Genomic DNA, 23,380 nt, shown 5'->3' on the forward strand with positions numbered 1-23,380 from the left:
GAATTCTGACAGCTCAGAATTCTGCCTTTTCTCATGCAATAATATGTGACGTCATCCCATTCGCGAGCAAAAAAAAACACTGTTATCGCGATAAGATAAACGCCATTTACGATTGAGTGTACTGCGCCTTTAAGACGCTGGACAGGGTGGTTCCAACGTCGACGTTTGACGCTCAGGAAGCGGACCAAACCACCAAGATTCCCGCAGATTAGATATCGATTGTCCTAATGTTACAAACGTGTTTGCACTAATCTATACATTTGTGTTATTTTGGGGGGGCTACTTGAGACGATAATGCTGGATGGTTGCGCTCATGAAGTTCACCAGGGATATATGCAGACTCTTGGGACTCGGGAGCGGTAAGAAACGTCCCACTTCTCAAAACTTTCCAAACTCAACCCCTAACGACAGTCCAAAGAAACTTAACATCGATTCCGCAAGTGATCGCGAAATTCGTGTAGCGATGTAAATCCGCGAAGTAACTTCTAACGCCTGGGTTATTAGACGTTGTTTCTAACAATGTTTCAAGTTTCTCTTCTTGGTCGTGAAGTTCAAACCGTATTCTTGGTGAAACAATGAAAGTTCCCTTCTTCTTGCGAGTTACACCCTGTTTGTAGCACTTGGGAGTTTGCGCAGTTAACGTTAGTGTAACGAAGTTGTTTTTATTGGATCTAAAATGCACTTTGTCAGTTTGTTTTTAATGTAAGTAGCAAAACAAGTGAATAGTCTATGGTTGGCTTACTTTTCAGGAGATGTCCTTACTTAGCCCAACACGATACATAAGAATGCTGTGGGCAGCATTCCTGTTGCATGCTGGTATGAAAACAATGCCTCAGTAGATAGGTGGCAAAGGCCTTTTTTGCCAGAATATGCCCAGTGGTAACTGTGGGGTTGTTTTGAGAATCACGAGTCTTCCTCATGCCCATAGCCAACTTGGTTGGTTGTCTCTTCATACCGGTATTTGGTTAACATTCCGTGTGATAGACATTACAGACGGAGGTTAGATCTCTCTGACTCATCCTATTCTAAAAAGGAGCAAGTGGGCATTGTCGTTTTACGTGCGATCGGGCTGAAACTTTCAAAGAGTACCCGTGCCAGCGAAGTGATGTAGCTGGATTTTTTTTAATTAGGTGATTGCCCTAATTACCTAATGATGTGATGTCATCAGTGATGTCATCACACACACACACACACACACACACACACACATGGAGGCATGATGTCGTCAGTGATGTCATAAAGTCCCACTAATGATGTCATAGTGACATCATTAGTGGGACTTTATGAAGATGCACATTTGTAACACATCAGTGATGTCATTAATCAGTGATGTCATAAGAGCAAATGAGCCCGCACACAGTGGTTGAGCTGCAGGGCGGGCTTGGCCGTGGCATTGTGACATCATCAGTGATATAAGAGCAATTGTGATTTCATCAGTTATGCAAAGTTGTGACATCATCGGTGATGTCATAAGAGCAGGTGAGCCCGCACAGCGGTCGAGCTGCGTATGCGAGCTGCGGGGCCAGCTGAGCTCGACAAGCTGCAGGGCAGGCGAGTAGCGAGCCCTAGGAATCGAGCGTGCGAGATGCCATCAGTGGCAGCAGCAGCAGCAGCGAGCAGCTCAACACCTGTTGAAGCACCTCTGCTTTTTACATTGATCTTACTTGTATAGGAACTGTAACTCTTTTATATACCGCCATTTTTGTGGTTTCATTTAATTTCCATATTCCAGATTTGATCTCTTCCTCTCCCACCATCTCTCTCACACACACCTCTCCCCTCCCAGATGTCTCATTTTCCCATCTCCTCATCTTGTTACTATCACTGCACATTTAAACTACCTTGGTTGTTTTGCCCTGACTGTGACTGTGTGCAACTTTTTGGCCCGGTTTCCCTTGAAAAAGAGACTTCAGATGTCAGTGGGATCAATCTGTTTAAATCAAGTCATCTAAAGATGAAAATTAATTACAGACATTAATGAGGGTTATTTGTTCATTTAAAAGGGTCCTGCCCATTAGCTGTTGCCAAGACAACTGCTAGTCTTCCAGGGGTCCAAACAATGACACGATACAAACGATAGTCAAATGCAAGCAAGAGTAAAATGACAATAGTAAAATGACAAGCAATACTAACATCTAAGTTCCTACTGGCAAAGAGCCGTCTTCATCCTCCCTTCCACAAATTGACCACGGCATGTAGTTGTTTACAATGCAACTCCATTGTAAAGACTGACTCCATGGACGCACAACAGTTGTGCCTGTGACCTGTTCTGTGTTTTTACGAAGAGTGATGATTCAGTGATTACCGCGTGTATTATTATTAGACTATTACAAATACAGATTCAATGCTATTTCAATACCCGCCAACATTAATCATGTCAACCACCGACAGTATTTGACTCGACTCCGATATTTCTGATGACATGTTTTAAATAGGTAATGTTTTTCCCACACAGCTGTGTTAAAGCGTGGAGGAGAGGAGCAGGGCCGGTTCCAGAACAAGATGACTAGGGATGCATCCTAGATAGGAAGGGGTGCACATGCACGGGTCGACCCGGGCCAAAGGCCGCCTGCCCGAAAAATTTGACATGTTATTTTACTAAAAATAATGCATTTTACCATCATTTCAAGTAGAATGATACCAGCCAAGCAAGAATATTTCAAGTGTTTCAAGTGCTGTACTGAAATATTTGGACCATATAATGATAATACAATTATCTCAACTTTGAAAGGTTACATATAGGTGCCAAAAAGCCATAAATTCACATCAAAGAACAAAGAAAAACAACAATTATTAACACATTTTTACCACTCTTTTCAACTGAGCATGCAGACAATTAAAATAAGGGTGCAATGCGTGCTTTTGCACCCCTATAAAACTGGGCCTGAAGAGGAGGGGGGCGTGTACCGGTGTTCCTGGTTTTAAAGTGCCAGTACATGATGATCCTCTGTTGTATTTAGCATTCCTGTGGAGAGAGCTCACCTTTCAGCTCGGCGCTAATTTAGCCCCGTCTCTCCTTCAAGGGTCCCAACAGAGACGCTTTTGTTGCCTTTGTCCACAGAACGGATCACTTATTTGTTAAGAGCGACATTCCATTCAACTGAAGATTGAAGAAAATGCCCCGGTGCAGCTACAGGGCCGTTGAGTTGTGCTTTAGCAGCGCTCTTGTCTTGATATTTGAGTAGTGAGCCGGACAGCTGAAATTCCTTCCGGTCTATATGTATGGTTGGAGAGACACTATCTCCTTGCCGTAGTGGAAGGGTCGCCTCTTTACAGATGTCAAAGTTAAGCGTGGTTCCCCCCTATTTCCAGGCAGAAATAATGACATTAGCGTGGGCTAATGGGTTACGCTTGTGCTGCCACGATTAGTCGATCGGCGGAAAATTAATTGATAAACTATTTTGATAATCGATTCATCGTTTTGAGTACAATTTTTTTAAGAGAAAAGGTCTAAATTCTCTGATTGAAGCTTTTTAAACATTTTCTGGTTTCTTTACTCCTGTATGACGATAAACTGATATTATCTTTTGAGTTGTGGACGAAACAAGACATTTGAGGGCGTCATCTTGGACTTTGGGAAACACCGATCGTCATTTGCTACCATTGTCTGACATTTTATGGACCAAAACGACTAATCGATTAATCGAGAAAATAATCGACAGATTAATCGATTATGAAAATAATCGTTAGTGGCAGCCCTATTACGGTTGTGCAGCAGGGTAGGATAGTGACATTTGTTGATTTCTGCCATGTATCGCTGCCGCTTCTTTAAGTGTATTTTATTTGTTTCGTACAATCCAAAATATCTGCCCAAAACCCCAACACCTTGTAACAACAATAGAAGGAGAAAGTGAGGAAGTCCAGAAGGTGATTGTGCTAGTGATTTATGGCAGGAAAAGTCATTATGATGGTAGATCGCTGCCTCTTGAGATCAGTCACAGGACTGTCCAAGTTATGAATGTGTCATTGAGGAGATCTTCACTGACCAGATGGAAACCTGACCCCCCCTGCATGGTCCAGGATGGAAACCTGACCCCCCCCTGCATGGTCCAGTGTTGTTGAGCCCCCCCCCCCCCCCCCCCCCCCCTTTTGTTTTCTCATTTGTCTGCTGACATCAGGCCTAGATGCATCTCCAGCCCCCCCTCTCCTCCTCCTCTCATGCAGGCCTGTGCCTGTTTGCCATGTCTATATTCAACCATTGCCGTTTGTGTGAGAAGATAGCGTGCTCTGATACAAGCATGCCTGCAGGCTGCATGTCAAGCTGCAGCAGCAGTGGTAATCTCAGCAGAGTAAACATCCCATTTTAGACTGCAGGAGCGAAATTTGAATCTCACACAACCAATCGCCTTTCTGTTCTGCGTGCACGTTTTCTGTTCTGCGTGCACGTTTTCTGTTCTGCGTGCACGTTTGCTCGATTTACATTTAGCTCTTCTTCTGATTGTGCTTTTTCACAAGGAACCCGCGACACCGTCTTTTTCGGGCCTCCACCCAAATTCATTGAGGATTCTTCCTTACTGCGATTCCTTACAGAGGTCATATGCCTAGAGGTCAGAGGTCATAGGCTTTTGCTTTAAATGCAGAGAGGAGGACCACGCTTTTTTGCCATTTATGACCAGACAATTCCCTCTGTTTGCCATGTTCATCCTCTTATGAAGTTCATAGTCGACTTTGTAAACGTGCAGATATTAAGTAGGGATGTGTGCCAGATATATATCGAACTGATAAATTACTGGCCGATAATGGGAAATGTTATCTTTATCGGCTATTATCGATATCGGCTATAATAATATCTATACAAAATGAGTTGTTGACAAGGAAAACTCATTTGGATACCTTTTAAGCATAAAATGCCAGAGGGGGCAGTCCACTCTATGCCTTTTTTTCATAGCGTTTTATCTGCAGTGCAGAGTAAGAAACCACAGGCTTTTGCTTGTATATTAAAAGCCTTTATTTTTCTATTGACTGATGCGCTTTACTGCTAATAACCTGTATTTAATGCACTCGATTCCTAGGGTGGAGACTCTGGAGATGATGCACCATGGCTGCAGTTACAGATGGGCTCCTAGAATCGTGACAGACAGACACCGCCCACCCACCTAGGCGTCATACAGTTGCTCGAGTGACATCACTGATGACATCGTAACTGCCTGAGTGACATCACAGTTGGGCAATCACAATTGCTCAAGTGACATCACTGATGACATCAGCACCGATGACACAAATCGTGGCAGACGCCGCTCGGACAGACACCGCCCACTTAGCCAATTTGAACTAAACATGGAGATGTCTGATTTGACAGATTATGTCAAAGCATTTGATTTGGATTCCGAGACAAAACGCTCTGTAAAAGTCAAAGTATGTTTGTGAAGTTTTTTGATCGACTTTACTAGAAAAAATCAATGAACATTTGAAGAGTGACAAGTGTTCTTTGTTTTGTGTTAACAACAGTGATGTCAGTTAGACTCGGTTAGATCAGCGCTGTGGAATATATATTACATCATCCATCTTTGCTCACTACATATTCGCCTTTCTCACTGAAGAAGTGAGGGACCCTCAGCTGTGCATAAATTACAGGTTATGATTAACCTCTTTTTAAAATACAGAAATGTGAAAAATATTGGTTATCGTATCATATCAGCCATGAGAAGCAGGTCCTTATCGGTATTGGCTGAACAAATCCATATTTCTAATATGAAGAAATGGTGACTTCCATCTGGAAGCTGTGCAATATATGATTGAAAAGCATGAACTGTCAGACACTGTCAGTCTTTTCAGTGCCTAAGTCCCGCCCTCTTCTGGGTTGGGCATGGGCATCAGTAAATACGTACGTTGGTGACGTGGTTTTCCTGCGCAGAAGCATTTGATGATGAGTTGCGAGTGACGTTCAAATCAGATTTGGTGGATCTGCGCGTCCGCACTGAAGTCACATCAGTCGAAAGCAGATTGGAAACTACCTCCATATGTGATTTGGGACAAGTGACACAAATCAGACTTGGAGCGTCCAGACTCATAAAACCAATCTGGATAAAGGCATTAATAGGTCACTAAAGTTCACAAATCAGATTTGGCCTCCTAGTCTGAACATGGTCTTAGTTACGCTCTCCCTTCCTGCTCAGTCTTGTTGCCTTTCTTCTGCTTTTCTTCACTTGATGGCCGGTGAACAATTTAGAGTGATATTGCAGAAGCAGAGAGAAGAGGCCAGTTCTGTCATCGTCACATCAGTGATAATGAGACTGACTCATCTCATATTTCATACTGAGCATTATGCACTTGGCTTTCCAATCACAGGAACTAACATGGAGTTTGTTCCTCTTTCTTCCTCTCAGGAAAACCCCCACTAGCCTTCCTGAATAATGTCTTACTGCCTTGCTTTAGACTTGAGTTGTAGGGATGCAGCAATATACCTTACTACGGTACTTACTTTACTTTACTTTATTGCATTTAGCAGACGTCTTTGTCCAAAGCGACTTACAACATCACATATATATTGATATATACTGTGTATGTATTAGGGATGAGCATCGAATTTCGAATTTTCGAATAATCGTTGTTATTATCAAGGTTGACTTTTATTATTGAAATTCGAAATTCGTTTATTGAAAAAAAAAAAAAAAAAAAAAAAAATTGTGTGAGTGAAATGTTGCATTGTCTCCCCTGATTCTAAGTATAGTCGAATCGCTTGGTTTGAGCAAGTAAAGCAATTTTTATAAGCAACCTCTCCCTCTTCATGGGATCTCATCCGCCATTCATTTTTCCATAAACCTTGCTTAAAATGCTTATAAAAAATGTTTACTTGCTCAAACCAAGCGATTCGACTATACTTAGAATCAGGGGAGACAATGCAATATTTCACTCACAAAAAAAAAAAAAAAAAATTTACATTTTATTTTTATTTTCGAATTTCGATTAAAAGTCGACTTTGGCCAGCGAATTTCGAATAGTGTTTTTGCTAGAAATGCCCATCCCTAGTATGTATATATATATATATATATATATGTGGCTCGATATAGTGGTCGTATATCGGTGTCGGCCTTGTTGACTGCCATCAGCAAAAAAAGATGCTGTTCACGTAGCTGCTGTGATCACGAGGATATCCGAGATAATCCGACTGGTGTCTCACTGTTATTGTTCCCCGGAACAACATGCACTAGTAGGAACTAACAATCCTATTTTTACAGAGCTTTTTTTTTTTTTTTTTGCCTTTAATTTTACGGGGTCACCGGTAACACCGGCGTTGTCACGTGTTTATGACCCGGTGGGAAAATGTCCACACCGTGGCATCATCCCTACCCAGAATGCTGATGTGCTGCTGCTGTGTTTACTCCCAACAGGCCCCGCTGTCCAGCCGCAGGAGGAGCCGATGGACTGTGGTGCCGCGACCCCTGACCCCGCTGATGACGCCACTCTGTCACAGGTAAACACACATGGTGTCAGACTGACAGGGTATTCTCACTACTCTAGTGCAATGTCGGTAACCCTTTATTTTACAGGTACCTTAGTTATGAACTATTTGTAATTACACATGAACACCAAATGTAAATACACAGTAATTACCAATAGTTATAAATTAAGTTCATATATAGTTACATTGTAACAGACCTGTAAAATGGAGTGAGTCTGTTCAACTGTAGTTCATACATTATGTAGTTACATGGTACCGGACCTGTAAAGTGGAGTGAGTCTGTTCAACTGTAGTTCATACATTATGTAGTTACATGGTACCGGACCTGTAAAGTGGAGTGAGTCTGTTCAACTGTAGTTCATATGTAGTTACATGGTACCAGACCTGTAAAGTGGAGTGAGTCTATTTAACTGTAGTTCATATGTAGTTACATGGTACCGGACCTGTAAAGAAGCTCTGGCCTGGGACAGAGATTGCTAAAAGCCAGTGGTGGATTTGAACCACTGAACTTCAGATTGCAAAGCAGGCGGCTTTAACCACTCAGCCACGAGGTGCTTTCCAACTTCCTTAGTGGAGTTTGGGAGGATAACTGTATGTCAGTCAGATGTAGCTGCCACTTCATAGCTTTGTTATTATAAACAGAGACTTGGGGGGAAATGTTGATACTTTGTTAGTTGTAGCTTGAAAGACAGGCAATATTGATTAATGTGAATGCATTTCTGCAGTGTGACTGTGCCAGCACCCCCCCCCCCCCACACACACACACACACACACACACACACACACACACACCACACACACACAGACACAGATACACACACAAGCTGTAAATGGCTCATGTGACTATTTACACCCCAATTCAGAAAATGATTAGAATGTATTAAAAAAAGAAAAAAAGATATAAATAAATGTTTCTAGAGCACAGTGCATACAATCTATTTAGCAAATTGGGTGGAGTTCCCCCCTTATGCTTCACATTGGGGGGAGGGGGTAGACTTTGGGGGGAGATGATCCGGGGGTCTGGTGACCACAGGGCTCTTTGAGAGGCTTCCACTGGGTAATTGAGAAATTGGGAAATTGATGTGGAAAATGACTCCTTTACAATAAGCTAACAACTAGAGAATGTAGAAGAATGGCTACTTTGATTATAGTTTCACTGTTACCTCTATACCTACAATACTTTTATTTAAATTTTTGTATGGGAATCTGGACAAAATCATATCTACAACTAACAAAGTATCAACATTTCCCCCCAAGTCTCTGTTTATAATAACAAAGCTATGAAGTGGCAGCTACATCTGACTGACATACAGTTATCCTCTCAAACTCCACTAAGGAAGTTGGAAAGCCCTCGTGGCTGAGTGGTTAAAGCCGCTTGCTTTGCAATCTGAAGTTCAGTGGTTCGAATCCACCACTGGGTTTTAGCAATCTCTGTCCCAGACCAGAGCTTCTTTACAGGTCCAGGTCTGGTACCATGTAACTACATATGAACTACAGTTAAATAGACTCACTCCACTTTACAGCTCCGGGACCATGTAACTACATATGAACTACAGTTGAACAGACTCACTCCACTTTACAGGTCCGGTAGCATGTAACTACATATGAACTACGGTTGAACAGACTCACTCCACTTTACAGGTCCGGTACCATGTAACTACATATGAACTACAGTTGAACAGACTCACTCCACTTTACAGGTCCGGTACCATGTAGCTACATATGACCTACAGTTGAACAGACTCACTCCACTTTACAGGTCCGGTACCATGTAACTACATATGAACTACAGTTGAACAGACTCACTCCACTTTACAGGTCCGGTACCATGTAGCTACATATGAACTACAGTTGAACAGACTCACTCCACTTTACAGGTCCGGTACCATGTAACTACATATTAACTTAATTTATAACTATTGGTAATTACTGTGTAATTACATTTGGTGTTCATGTGTAATTACAAATAGTTCATATGTAACTAGGGTACCTGTAAAATAAAGGGTTACCGCAAGGTGCACTGTGTGCATGTCTCAAATACCAACCACCAGCAGAAGCCATAGCTTAACTAACTGTAAAATCATTACCTTAATCTTTGGCAGCCTAGGATACGTGCACAAGATGTGCGTGTGTGGACTGCAAATAGCTGCACTGACAAAACTAAGTGCAAAACATCTGGTTCAATTCTGTTCTGTGTCCGCCATCATAGGCAGCTACCATATTTTGGTAAAAGACGCTGTCACCTCAATCCATAAATGTTCTGTAGCTTGCTGGTGTGCTCATGTTCCTCTTTACATTGCATTCTGACTTAACTTTACTTTACTTTATTGGTTTATTGTGACGGGACAATGCACATTAATGGACATGTTCAGAAATACAGAAGCCTCTATATACGAAAACATGTAAATATGCCGGAGTTAGCTAATGCTAATTTACATCCGTAGTCCCCAATAAATATCAAAACAATCACTCATTACATTCATTCAACGCACAAACTAAATATACATGTAACGTGTCATCGCAAAAGATACCACAGCATTACAGACATCAAAATTACAGCAAAACACAGACAGGATGTACGCAACAAACTGATATACATGTAACGTGTCATCGCAAGAGATACCACACATTACAGACATCAAAATTACAGCAAAACACAGACAGGATGTACATGCAGCATGTCAGTGCTAAAAGAAGAATACTACACCTTCCATTCGACAGGTTACATGATAACAATACATAGATACAATATGAAGGCTACTCTACTCTCTCTTAAGTGTTACACTTAAGTGGTGAAGTGCCTAGTGCAGGAAGAGAAGAAGATTTGGAAGGCAGCTATTAAGCTAGTGTTCACAAAATGGGTTTGTTTTAAGCCAGTTTTTGAGCTGGCTTTTGAATGCCGCAAAAGTGGGGCTTTCCCTAATAGCCATAGGCAGTGTGTTCCAGCTAGTGCTGCCATTGATCGACCAGGTGATTTTTGAGAACGTGGTTTTTCTAGCTTGGACTTCGCAGTCCCCCCTAGCTGCTGCCCTTGTGCTCAAATTTCTATTTTTCCTTCTAATGAACTCCCCTAGAGGAGGAGGAGCCACGCCGTGTAAACATTTATAGATTAGACACGTGCTTTTAAATGTTCTAAAATTGTTAAAGCTAAGGAGCTGATATTTCTCTAAGATTTCACAGTGATGATGTGATTGTGGTTTTTTGTCAAACACCTTGATGGCTTTTTTATAGAGCTGTTCAAGGGGTTTGAGCACACAGTGACACCAGCGAAGGACCAAACAGTGGAGCAATGTATCTGAGATACATTTGGATTTTGATGTGATTATGTCTTTAATCGAAAATCCAAATAAAGAAATTAAAGTGTGTGTGTGTGCGTGTGTGCGTGTGTGTGTGTGTGTGTGTGTGTGTGTGTGTGTGTGTGTGTGTGTGTGTGTGTGTGTGTGTGTGTGTGCGTGCGTGTGGGTGTGTGTGTGTGTGTGTAGGACACATTCAATGGAGAGGAGGGTTTGAGCGAAGAAGAGAAGGTCAAACGGCGTGCAGAGCGACGCAGAGCCAAGAGGAAGGTGAACACACACACACACACGTACACGTATACACACACACACACACACACACACACGTACATACACAGTAATAAAGGGGCAATCTGTAACTTCTATTGGTGACCAAGGCATTGCAGCAGCATTCAACATCAACAGTTGTCTGGTAAAGCCTGTGGTGGCCCTCTAGTGGTGGCCTGTAATTGAGACAAAGAGGAAGCTGTTGGAACGTGTGATTTTGGGAGGGAAAAACCTTAATTGCAATTATTGTCACTGATATTGCAAATTGCGATATGATGTGTAGACCAGGACATCTCTGCAGCACAACAACATCGAATTCAAATGGAATTTTGACATACATTTTTCCATTGCATTAGTAGTTGGATGAAATTTCGATTAATTCAATGAGTCCAAAAATGATGGTGATTATGATTTTTGCCATAATTGAGCAGCTTTACCAGAAACGGAGTTTTTAATAGCCAGAAATATCCACAACTGGCAAAGTAATCGTTGAGTCATTGGTATTAATCAACACCCCTATCAAACCCCTGCAAATAATAACTTCCTGATGTACTGAAGTACTGACTCTGTTTCAGCGGCGTCGGAAGAAGAAGAAGCAGGAGCAGGTGAAGCAGAGTGAGAGTGCTGAACAGGTAAGAAGCAGGAAGTCCTCCGACAACATGGCCTTCTGGGAACTTGCATCGCTGGCTCTTCTCTCTGCCTCTGGCGCTTTGCTCTGAACAGCCCCAAACGTTCATTCGGCCTTCTCTCTCTCGCCCCGTTAGGACGACGAGGACGAGGACGGCGGCGCGGAGTCCGAGTTGGACGAGAGCGAGTCGGACGCAGACGTGGGCGGCGAAGAAGAGAAGGAGGAGCAGAAAGAGGAGAGAAAAGCGGAGAAACCAGCCAACTCTTGCAAGAACGGCACGGCTCCTCCGGCCATGAGCCCTTCAGGAATGAAAGGGCTTCAGAAGAACCAAGCCAGAACCAGTGAGGAGGTATGTGAGAGAAAGCTAGGGGACATGTCCATCCTCTAGAAGTTCAATCGAGGGCTATTGAAGCTCAAGAGTATGCATGTTCTCTCAATTCATCTTTACACTATAGAAACCGATTTCACTGATCCATTTCTCCCTCTGGTTGAAGGTGTGCTACTGTGTGAAATCAGCTGGTGTCGTGTTTGATTGGAACAATATTGCATTTTTCTCCCCCATATGCCGATATTTTTCAACTCTTTTGGCTGATTCCTGATACCGATATATGCGCACATTTTCCCCCCACCTCATTTCAAAGAACATCAAGTCACTCCTGTAGTGGAATGAACACATTATTATGTCTACTCTTATCGCCCACTGGCATATTTTCAAATTTTTCAAATTGTACACATTCACTGGGCAAAATATGAAAACTTAAATTTAGGTGTAAAACATGCGCACGCAAAAAAAGTAACATTTTCTTTCCAACAAAACTGTAAGGTTCATCCTACTTAAACATGCTTAGAAGACGCTCTCCCTGGTTTCGGGTTAGCGTAATTTTTATCGGCCTGTCATATCGGCAGATATTGCATTTTAAAGCCTTTATCGGCCGATACCGATGACATGCCGATATCGTTGTGCACGATCCCTAACTTACCGATGACATGCCGATATCATTGTGCACGATCCCTAACTTACCGACAACATACCGATATCATCATTGTGCACGATCCCTAACTTACCGATGACATGCCGATATCATTGTGCACGATCCCTAACTTACCGACAACATACCGATATCATCATTGTGCACGATCCCTAACTTACCGATGACATGCCGATATCATCATTGTGCACGATCCCTAACTTACTGTTGACATGCTGATATCATTGTGCACGATCCCTAACTTACCGACAACATACCGATATCATCATTGTGCACGATCCCTAACTTACCGATGACATGCCGATATCATTGTGCACGATCCCTAACTTACTGATGACATGCCGATATCATTGTGCACGATCCCTAACTTACCGATGACATGCCGATATCATTGTGCACGATCCCTAACTTACTGATGACATGACGATATCATTGTGCACGATCCCTAACTTACCGATGACATGCCGATATCATTGTGCACGATCCCTAACTTACTGATGACATGACGATATCGTTGTGCACGATCCCTAACTTACTGATGACATGCTGATATCATTGTGCACGATCCCTAACTTACTGATGACATGACGATATCGTTGTGCACGATCCCTAACTTACTGATGACATGCTGATATCATTGTGCACGATCCCTAACTTACCGATGACATGCCGATATCATTGTGCACGATCCCTAACTTACTGATGACATGACGATATCGTTGTGCACGATCCCTAACTTACTGATGACATGCCGACATCATTGTGCACGATCCCTAACTTACCGACGACATGCCGACATCATTGTGCACGATCCCTAACTTACCGACGACATGCCGACATCATTGTGCACGATCCCTAACTTACCGACGACATGCCGACATCATTGTGCACGATCCCTAACTTACCGACGACATGCCGACATCATTGTGCACGATCCCTAACTTACCGACGACATGCCGACATCATTGTGCACGATCCCTAACTTACCGACGACATGCCGACATCATTGTGCACGATCCCTAACTTACCGACGACATGCCGACATCATTGTGCACGATCCCTAACTTACCGACGACATGCCGACATCATTGTGCACGATCCCTAACTTACCGACGACATGCCGACATCATTGTGCACGATCCCTAACTTACCGACGACATGCCGACATCATTGTGCACGATCCCTAACTTACCGACGACATGCCGACATCATTGTGCACGATCCCTAACTTACCGACGACATGCCGATATCATTGTGCACGATCCCTAACTTACCGACGACATGCCGACATCATTGTGCACGATCCCTAACTTGCAAGGCACTTGATGGTACATGAATACCGACCCACCAATGTCTGCCTTCCTGTGTCGTCCCCCAGGAGCCGGAGTGGGATGTGAGCAGTGCCTTCTTTGCTAACGCAGCTAGCCATATCAAGCCCAAAGGCTCAAGTCGCAAGTCCAAAGAAAACAAGGAGAACGAGGCCAGGAGAGAGGTGAATGGATGCTGTCAGATGTTGCGAGATCAAAAGCATGCCACTGTTGTTTTTGTGGCAGCAGGCAGCAGTGTTGGCTGCCATGGCAGGTCCAAAGTCCGATAGCAGAAAAAGTGGCCTCTGGACCGTGAAAGCATTTTAAAAGAGTTGCTGGAATGCTTACGCCCGTTGATCTGCTTTAGCTCCGCTGTGCGGCGAAGCTTGTGCTCACTTGTGTCTTTGATTACATCAGGCTGCTGAATTCCTCAACTCTGGAAATACAGTGTCGGATTCGTAGCTCGTTTGTTACTCGCAAAAGCAAGTAGATCGCCTAGAAACTTGTCAGCAGGTGGCGGAGAAATGCTACTCCCTGCTTTTAGCCAACCAAGTCAGTGGAAGCAACTGATTTTTCATTTACAAAATGATCAAAACAATATTCCAAGTAATTTCATAGGCCCGTCTTGGTAAAACTGATGACTTTTTCCAATTGAAAACTGTCAGAATTGTATTAAAGGGGAGTCATTCCAATGATTTCCATTTAATAATCAGATGTGTTAGAGAGGTCTACTAGAAGCTTGATATGAGTTTAATAGAACAGATTTAGAAGAATAATCTACATGTGTGAGTGAGGGGGTACTTATTGGCATGGCAAAACAGCTCAAGGGGTACACAAGACAAAAAAAGGTTGGGAACCACTGAAGTAGGGCCGCAACTAACGATTATTTTCATAATCGATTAATCTGTCCATTATTTTCTCGATTAATCGATTAATTGTTTGGTCTATAAAATGTCAGAAAATGGTAGCAAATGACGATCAGTGTTTCCCAAAGCCCAAGATGACACCCTCAAATGTCTTGTTTTGTCCACAACGCAAAGATAATATCAGTTTACTGTCATACAGGAGGAAAAAAAACTGAAAATATTCACATTTGAGAAGCTGGAATCAGACAAATTTAGACATTTTCTCTTAAAATAATAGTACGATTAATCGATTATCAAAATAGCTGTGGATTAATATTCTGTCGATCGACTAATCGTTGCAGCTCTACACTGAAGTAAAGTATCATGACTGAATGATTTGATGAAGATTATTATTTTCTTACAGACAAATGGATCTGACAGCATGACTAAGAAAAGCGCTTCGTTGACAGGTAAAGTATGTGAATAGACGTGTACGAGGTCGTTTAATATGTGATTCATTAAAATGGACACAAATCTCTCTAGAGGAATGATTAATTAATGAACCTCCAATAGAGAGCCAAAGTGAACGTCACTTCCTGCTTCAGCACTTTACCAGAGATTTCCATCTGCCATTTATTTTCCCATAGACATTTCGTAAAATGCTTATAAAAATAGTTTTACTTGTTCAAATCAAACGGTACAGATATATTTAGAAACAGGAGAGATCATAGAACATTTAACTCGGACCAAAACGTAAAAAAAAAATCTGGTTTAAAGATGTTTTTTCGTTTTTTTAAGTTTTGGTCCGAGTGAAATGTTCTATGGTCTCTCCCGATTGTAAATATAGCTGAACCGTTTGGTTTGACGAAGTAAAACTATTTTTATAAGTATTTTACAAAAAATCTCTGGTACAGTGCTGAAGCAGGAAGTAGGCGGTCACTTTGCCTCTCTATTCCTTTGTGCAGATGTATCAGCAGACCCTGTGGTCGGTGAATTGAACCTTTGCGCCACGTTCTCAGCAGAGAAAACTAATTTACACGCACCTCTCACTCTGTCCTGCAGAAAAAGGGATCAAGCTGGTGCAAGAAGGGCAGTACTCTCAAGCAGTCAGTATGTTTACAGAAGCCATCAAGTGTGATCCCAAGGATTACAGGTACATCATCTGTGGTCAGGATTTGTTGTTGTCACAGGAGGATGCTCAGCATTGACAGCCAGCCTTCATGCGTTTGTCTGATTTCATCTAGGTTCTTTGGCAACCGTTCCTACTGCTACATCTGCCTGGAGCAGTACCCTCAGGCCCTGGTGGACGCAGAGCGCTCCATTCATCTGGCCTCAGACTGGCCCAAGGGACACTTCCGCAAGGGCAGTGCTCTCATGGGCATGAAGGTGGGCACGGGTAACAAGGGTAGTGCTCTCTCATGGGCATGAAGGTGGGCACGGGTAACAAGGGTAGTGCTCTCTCATGGGCATGAAGGTGGGCACGGGTAACAAGGGTAGTGCTCTCGCATGAGCATGAAGGTGGGCACGGGTAACAAGGGTAGTGCTCTCATGGGCATGAAGGTGGGCACGGGTAACAAGGGTAGTGCTCTCATGGGCATGAAGGTGGGCACGGGTAACAAGGGTAGTGCTCTCATGGGCATGAAGGTGGACACGGGTAACAAGGGCGGTGCTCTCATGGGCATGAAGGTGGGCACGGGTAACAAGGGTAGTGCTCTCTCATGGGCATGAAGGTGGGCACGGGTAACAAGGGTAGTGCTCTCTCATGGGCATGAAGGTGGGCACGGGTAACAAGGGTAGTGCTCTCTCATGGGCATGAAGGTGGGCACGGGTAACAAGGGTAGTGCTCTCATGGGCATGAAGGTGGGCACGGGTAACAAGGGTAGTGCTCTCATGGGCATGAAGGTGGGCACGGGTAACAAGGGTAGTGCTCTCATGGGCATGAAGGTGGGCACGGGTAACAAGGGTGGTGCTCTCATGGGCATGAAGGTGGGCACGGGTAACAAGGGCGGTGCTCTCATGGGCATGAAGGTGGGCACGGGTAACAAGGGTGGTGCTCTCATGGGCATGAAGGTGGGCACGGGTAACAAGGGTAGTGCTCTCTCATGGGCATGAAGGTGGGCACGGGTAACAAGGGTGGTGCTCTCATGGGCATGAAGGTGGGCACGGGTAACAAGGGTAGTGCTCTCTCATGGGCATGAAGGTGGGCATGGGTAACAAGGGTAGTGCTCTCTCATGGGCATGAAGGTGGGCACGGGTAACAAGGGCGGTGCTCTCTCATGGGCATAAAGGTGGGCACGGGTAACAAGGGTAGTGCTCTCATGGACATGAAGGTGGGCACGGGTAACAAGGGTAGTGCTCTCATGGGCATGAAGGTGGGCACGGGTAACAAGGGTAGTGCTCTCTAACGTGAGGTGGAGCTTCATATAGTCTTTGTGCCAACAAAACTGTTTTAAACATGGGGAATTCACACCGGCATGCGCCGGGGACAGCAGAGTGTTGGAGAGGAGACACATTGAAATAAAGAGTTCATTGAGGAGAACACGTTGTCTTTCGTATTTTCTGCCATAGGCATTCATTTTGTAAAAAAAAAAATATTATTATTAATATGATCGATAATTGATCCTTAATTTTCCACGATTTTCCAAGTACAATTTGGGAGAAAATCTGAAAAGCCTTGATTTAAAAACAAAGAACATTTTGTGTGTGTGTGTGTGTGTGTGTGTGTGTGTGTGTGTGTGTGTGTGTGTGTGTGTGTGTGTGTGTGTGTGTGTGTGTGTGTGTGTGTGTGTATAGAGGTACAGTGAGGCGGAGAAGGCTATGGAACAGGTGCTGAAGCTGGATAAAGACTGTGAGGAGGCTGTCAACGATCTGTTTACCTGCAAAGTGCTCCAGCTGATGGTAAAACACGCCTCACTCAGAGAGCTCGTGCCAAAAAGGTTTCCTGTACAATGTGCACGACCGCTTACAGCTTCCTCCCTTTTGTATCCTGTCCTTTGTTACGAGCAACATGTTGTTAAACTGGTTGGTTTCACTGTTAAGACGTCACTCTGACGTCTATTCTAAGAATTGTTTCTTTGTCTCTCTTCACTTTCGCTTTCCCCAGGAGCTTGGTTTTGAAGAAATGCAGAGCGTCCTCCTTCTGGAGAAGTACTCCAGTGTCCAGGCTGTTCTGGCCTCTTATCCTGATGTTGCCAGAGGTAAGGAGAGAACGTGTGCACATGTTTTTACTAAGGAGAGGGAAGGACCTGCGTTTCCTCTTTGTAACTGCGGGAGCAGTAATGTATAGAACTGGCTATATTGTTAAAGAAATCACTCCCATCTGAAGGATTTAATTTCTGCATATTTAAGCAGTGGAGCTGTTTCGATTTTGCTTCAAGGCAATGACATCATGCCATATGCATGCTTTATCTCTTTGCAGTTGGGAGCCAAGATTCCTCAGCGCTGCAACCAGGGTAGGTGACCATGTGTTTGTCCAATGAAAGTCAGGGTCAGGAGGGGTAGTGACCTCTCTCCTGACTGTTTCAGGAGGTGTAGTGACCTCTCTCCTGACTGTTTCAGGAGGTGTAGTGACCTCTCTCCTGACTGTTTCAGGAGGTGTAGTGACCTCTCTCCTGACTGTTTTCCTTAGTATTCACCTTATTCTTTGCCCATACATGCATCGTTTTGTAATCGTCTTTCCGGTTTTAGACACGGAAGTAGATTACGCCTACCGTAGTCATTTAGACTTGCCAACCTAACCAATTTTTTTTTTTTTTTTTTTTAGTTTTAATATTTGTCGGGTGAGAACGTAACACATATGTGACCAGTTTATCAGAATAACACCTATTTGGAAATATTTAACGAGCAGTGAGGACTGGGAGCGCTGGCTGTGCTGAGCGGTCGGACTATCTATCTGTCAAACCCTACTGTAGACTACTGGCAGTGAGAAAACACTGTCGACGTGCTTTTGTAACTAACGTTAAATGCCGACCGGGTACAGCCATCGGCTCCTCGCAGCAGTAACGCTATGAACATGTAACTGAAGTTGGCCGCAGTGTAGCTTAATTCTGAATGTTGCCAAACTTCATTCATTATTATAGCGACGTTTTGTTTTGAAATTGGCCGCCAACTAGCGCTGAACCGGAAGAACAAATACAATTGCGTGTAACGCGGAAGAGAGAAAAGGTGGGCGTGGTGAATAAGGTGAATATGTTTGTGTCTTTATGGATGTCACATATGTACCCTTTGGAGAATTATTGATGAATTAGAGATTTGAAGAGATTTCATTGTTCTCTCTCTTTCCATTAGAAGCCCCTGCCCGTCTCTGTGGGTGGGAAACGTGACTACGGAGCTGACTGAGAAACACCTATGGGACCTTTTTAAAACGTACGAGCCTATTCCAGCCAACTATTTAATTCCAACCTAATTGAACCTAAATGAATGAACCCAAATACATTATCAACACCTAGAATCCACCAACTATGCAGAGATTTAATCAAGCAGTTCAGTTACGAGGAAATCTTTAACCACGACGGTCACGGACGTGTCTATTGAGAAGATGTTTGTTTTGTATTGCAGGTATGGCGAGATAGACAGTATCCGCGTGCTGCACGAGAAGTTCTGCGCCTTCGTCAACTTCAAGAACGCAAACATGGCCGCCCGCGCCATGGAGAAACTAAATGTGAGCGGCCCGTTGGCTTCTGCCTCCTCGTCGTCACGCTGCTATTTGAGAGAGCGGGGGTTCCGGGCTGACGATGTCACGTTCTTGTTTCCACTCACAGGGTTATAGTATTGAGAACACGCGCTTAGTGGTGCGCTACCCTGACCGCCGCACCCAGAGGGTCCTTCCCATTCCACTGAAGACCTGCCTCCCTGTCACCCAGCAGGCAGGGGGCGCTGCCGGGTAAGAACCACGTTCTCGCTGTAGAAACTGCAGAAGAAGCCACCCACCAAGTCCTACTGTAGAGCTGCAGTTCACCAAGTCGTACTGTAGGGCTGTAGTGTGGAGCTTTCTACCTCAAGGGGTAACATGTTTTCACTGTCTGCAGTCATTGTTAGGGATGCACACTATATCAGTATCGTCCGATGTTGGTCATTTTTTTTATATATCTGTCGGTCCGATGAGCAAAATAACAGCAATGTTAACTCATTGAGTGCCAGCCACTTTTGGAAAACGGATGCTCCCAGTGCCAGAGTTTCAGACCGTTTTCAGTGATTTCTCGAGGCCCACAGAATATTGTGTGATATTACTATGTAAACACCAAACACGCACAAAGAACGATGAGACTCTATTGTATCATCAGCAAAAAAAAGTTTATTGATATCATTTTCCGTTCTTTAGTTATCAGCCGGAGAAGATAGGTTGATTTCACCAAAAACAGACGTTTCAGACTAGAAGCTGAGATAATGAGCCTTTTGTGAAATGAAGCATTTCAAGCAAATCACTGACTCTGAAGCTAATATTTTCTGACCTGAAACATCTGAACAGTAATTTCCTTCAATAAAACAGCACCCCCACCCCCCTCAACTGCAAACTACTCCTCCTGGGAGTGTCTCTGGTGGCTCTGCTCGCTCTGCTGCGTGTGTCAGGCGACGAATCTCTGCATGGAGCTGGGATAAACTCATCCCCACCAACACACAGCTTGCATGCCAGAGCTGGGAGAAACTCACCCCCACACTAACACACAGCCTGCATGCCGGCGGAGCTGGGAAAAAACTCATCCCCACACTAACACACAGCCTAACACGCACCCAGCGTCTATTTTCGGAGCGCTCCGTTTTTGTGCGCCGGCTCCCAGCGCGACACCGAAAAGCCAAACCGGACTGCTGAGAATGGTTTGGCCCTTCGGCGTCGGGTGCTGCTTTTCTGGCGGCTAATCGTGTGGAAAAACTATGCAGCAGAGACAGAGGGGCTCAGTTGTGGGAGCGGATTGACTGCTGTTCGCAGCTAACGTTAGCTCCAGCCAGAGCAATCTATACGGCTCTGGCTCCAGCATCGGTTTCCGTTTCATCACGGGGCTTCTTCTGCTGTTTTTCCTCACCTTTCTCTAATCTGGAGAGCACTGTCGCCACCTAATGGGTCCGTAAAATAGCTTCTACACATTCGACATCCCCCATACTTTCACAGGAGATGCATCAGGCTTTGATCCACGTCCCACCATCAAAAAACGCAATTGACGACAAACGTCGTCATTGGCACTCTACGTTACTTATTTGAATTGACGACGATTGTCGTCATTGGCACTCAATGAGTTAATATCGGTATCGGACAAAATGTTCATATTGAGAGTAGGGATGGGGCCGATCCAATATCGGTATCGGGTGCCGATATTGGCACTAATCCACGGATGCAATTCCAGCGCTGGCCGTAATTTGCCCATGTATAATAGTATCCTTCTTTGCCTTGTATATTTTCTTAATTTTGTCTGCTTTTTGCAAGGTATATTTAAAAAAAATCTTTAATTGGCCAAATCTTTGCCTATACTGTATATTCAAGAAAGATATTGATATCGGCATAATATCGGTATCGGCAGATATCCAAATTCAGGTGTCGGAATCGGATCGGAAGTGAGAAAATGTAGATCGGTGCATCCCTAATTGAGAGGGAACAATGCAGTGAATCTATGATTTATGGGCTTTTCAAAACTCAGTGTTTACATAGCGTATGTTTTTCAGTATGTGCAAAATGTTGTTTTTAATACAGGTCATATCGACATCGGTACATATTGGTTATCGGCCAAAACAGCAACGTTAATATCAGTTATCGGTATCGGCACAGAATTTTCATATCGATGCATCCCCAGTCATTGTGCCTGAACTCTCCCTTTCTGTCCAGTCCCAGGCGGCGCGGCCCGGTGAATGGAGACGAGTGTTACTTCTGGAGAACCACCGGCTGCCATTTTGGGGAGAAGTGTCGCTACAAACACATTCCTGATCAGAAAGGCAAGGACAGGAAGCCCTGGCAGCCCTGAGCTCTCTGCCTTAGGAGCGTGCAGGAAAACCGGACTGAGCCGAGGGGAACCGCCACCGAACGGACCAGGTTCTTCTCTGGGCTCAAAACAATTTTAGTCTGGAAGAATGGACCAGCATAGTCAAAAGGACCCGAGCCAGCACTCCCACTCTAGGCAGGGACAGGCAGCCGTGTGCCATGGTAGGGCAGTGAGCGGTCGTTTGCATTCCAACCTGAGCCTATTCATTTCACAGGGCACACAGCAGGGCCCTCTTCTCTGGTTGAAGGCGTCCCACTTGGTGAAATCACCTCGTAATAGTCTTTGGTTGGAGTGATGAACGTGCCCGCTCTCAGCCCTCCATGGCACATGGAAGTCTAGCTCTACTCTAAGGGATACATACAACCTAACCTCTCAGGCCTTCAGCCGTGGCTCCTAACCTCACATGGTCTACAGCCGTGGCCTCCTTTTTCACTCTTGGATTTCCCCTCGATCAAGGAGGAAGGGAAACTGACCTGGTCCATTGTTGAAACGGTCACGTCTCTGTCTAGACGGCGCTTACGAAAGAGCTCGTTATAGGCCAAGGGTTTTTCAGTGATAATCCTGTGGACCCTCTCTTTAGAAATCCTCACTCTATAGTAAACACACGATCAATACTTTAACTTATTGATTATGCTACCCGGTATGTCCCAGTTTAAGTTTACAATTACTTTGGCTGGCTAGTAAATCTTTGTGGGATTACAGTAACGATTTGAACCAAACCACTAGCCTAATCTACATTGGGTCCTCAGGATAGGATCTGTGAAGCCCTGGGCTAGGCTAAGCCTTGTGTTTGTGGCTAGTCTAGGGGCTCTGCCAATACCAGCAGATTGACCCAGCAGACCAAAGACTGACTTGACGTTTCAGGTCCTTCCCAATCCCAGATGCGGTCTTTCTTTCATTCAGCCAACAGACCCATTCAGACCCAGACAGGTGTCTTAGAATCTGTACTATGGAGCCTTTTGCATGAAGTCTGATCACATACAGACAAGAGGACAGTAAGAGCCGCACAACGGACTCGAGAGGGAGCGCAAACCTTATTTTATGTATCAATGTATGGATTTTTGTTTGAGACATTGAACACACACTTCGTGTAACAGCGGATACGCCAGACTCCATGTAACAGTGGATACACCAGCCTCCATGTAACAGGATACACCAGACTCCATGTAACAGGATACACCAGACTCCATGTAACAGGATACACCAGACTCCATGTAACAGGATACACCAGACTCCATGTAACAGGATACACCAGACTCCATGTAACAGGATACACCAGACTCCATGTAACAGGATACACCAGACTCCATGTAACAGGATACACCAGACTCCATGTAACAGGATACACCAGACTCCATGTAACAGGATACACCAGACTCCATGTAACAGGATACGCCAGACTCCATGTAACAGTGGATACACCAGCCTCCATGTAACAGCAGATACACCAGACTCCATGTAACAGTGAATACACCAGACTCCATGTAACAGCGGATACACCAGCCTCCATGTAACAGCGGATACACCAGACTCCATGTAACAGGATACACCAGACTCCATGTAACAGGATACACCAGACTCCATGTAACAGGATACGCCAGACTCCATGTAACAGCGGATACGCCAGACTCCATGTAACAGGATACACCAGACTCCATGTAACAGTGGATACACCAGACTC

General features: G+C 44.3%; 1 protein-coding gene across 1 annotated transcript; it reads left to right on the forward strand.

Moving 5' to 3' along the window:
• Positions 1-258: 258 nt before the first annotated feature.
• On the forward strand, positions 259-21,681 carry LOC310796097 (uncharacterized protein; the record flags this gene model as incomplete). The annotated part of the gene is made up of 15 exons (XM_083658248.1): positions 259-359; positions 7,332-7,414; positions 10,885-10,965; positions 11,538-11,594; positions 11,727-11,939; positions 13,958-14,156; positions 15,794-15,884; positions 15,976-16,117; positions 17,525-17,629; positions 17,835-17,928; positions 18,150-18,183; positions 19,019-19,096; positions 19,289-19,391; positions 19,492-19,613; positions 21,546-21,681. The coding sequence occupies exons 1-15, from the start codon at positions 302-304 to the stop codon at positions 21,679-21,681; spliced, it is 1,596 nt and encodes a 531-aa protein (XP_083514374.1). The 5' UTR covers positions 259-301.
• Between the last annotated feature and the right edge of the window lie 1,699 nt (positions 21,682-23,380).

Source organism: Poromitra crassiceps, assembly GCF_964638095.1.
Source record: "Poromitra crassiceps genome assembly, chromosome: 22".
Classification (NCBI taxonomy): domain Eukaryota; kingdom Metazoa; phylum Chordata; class Actinopteri; order Beryciformes; family Melamphaidae; genus Poromitra; species Poromitra crassiceps.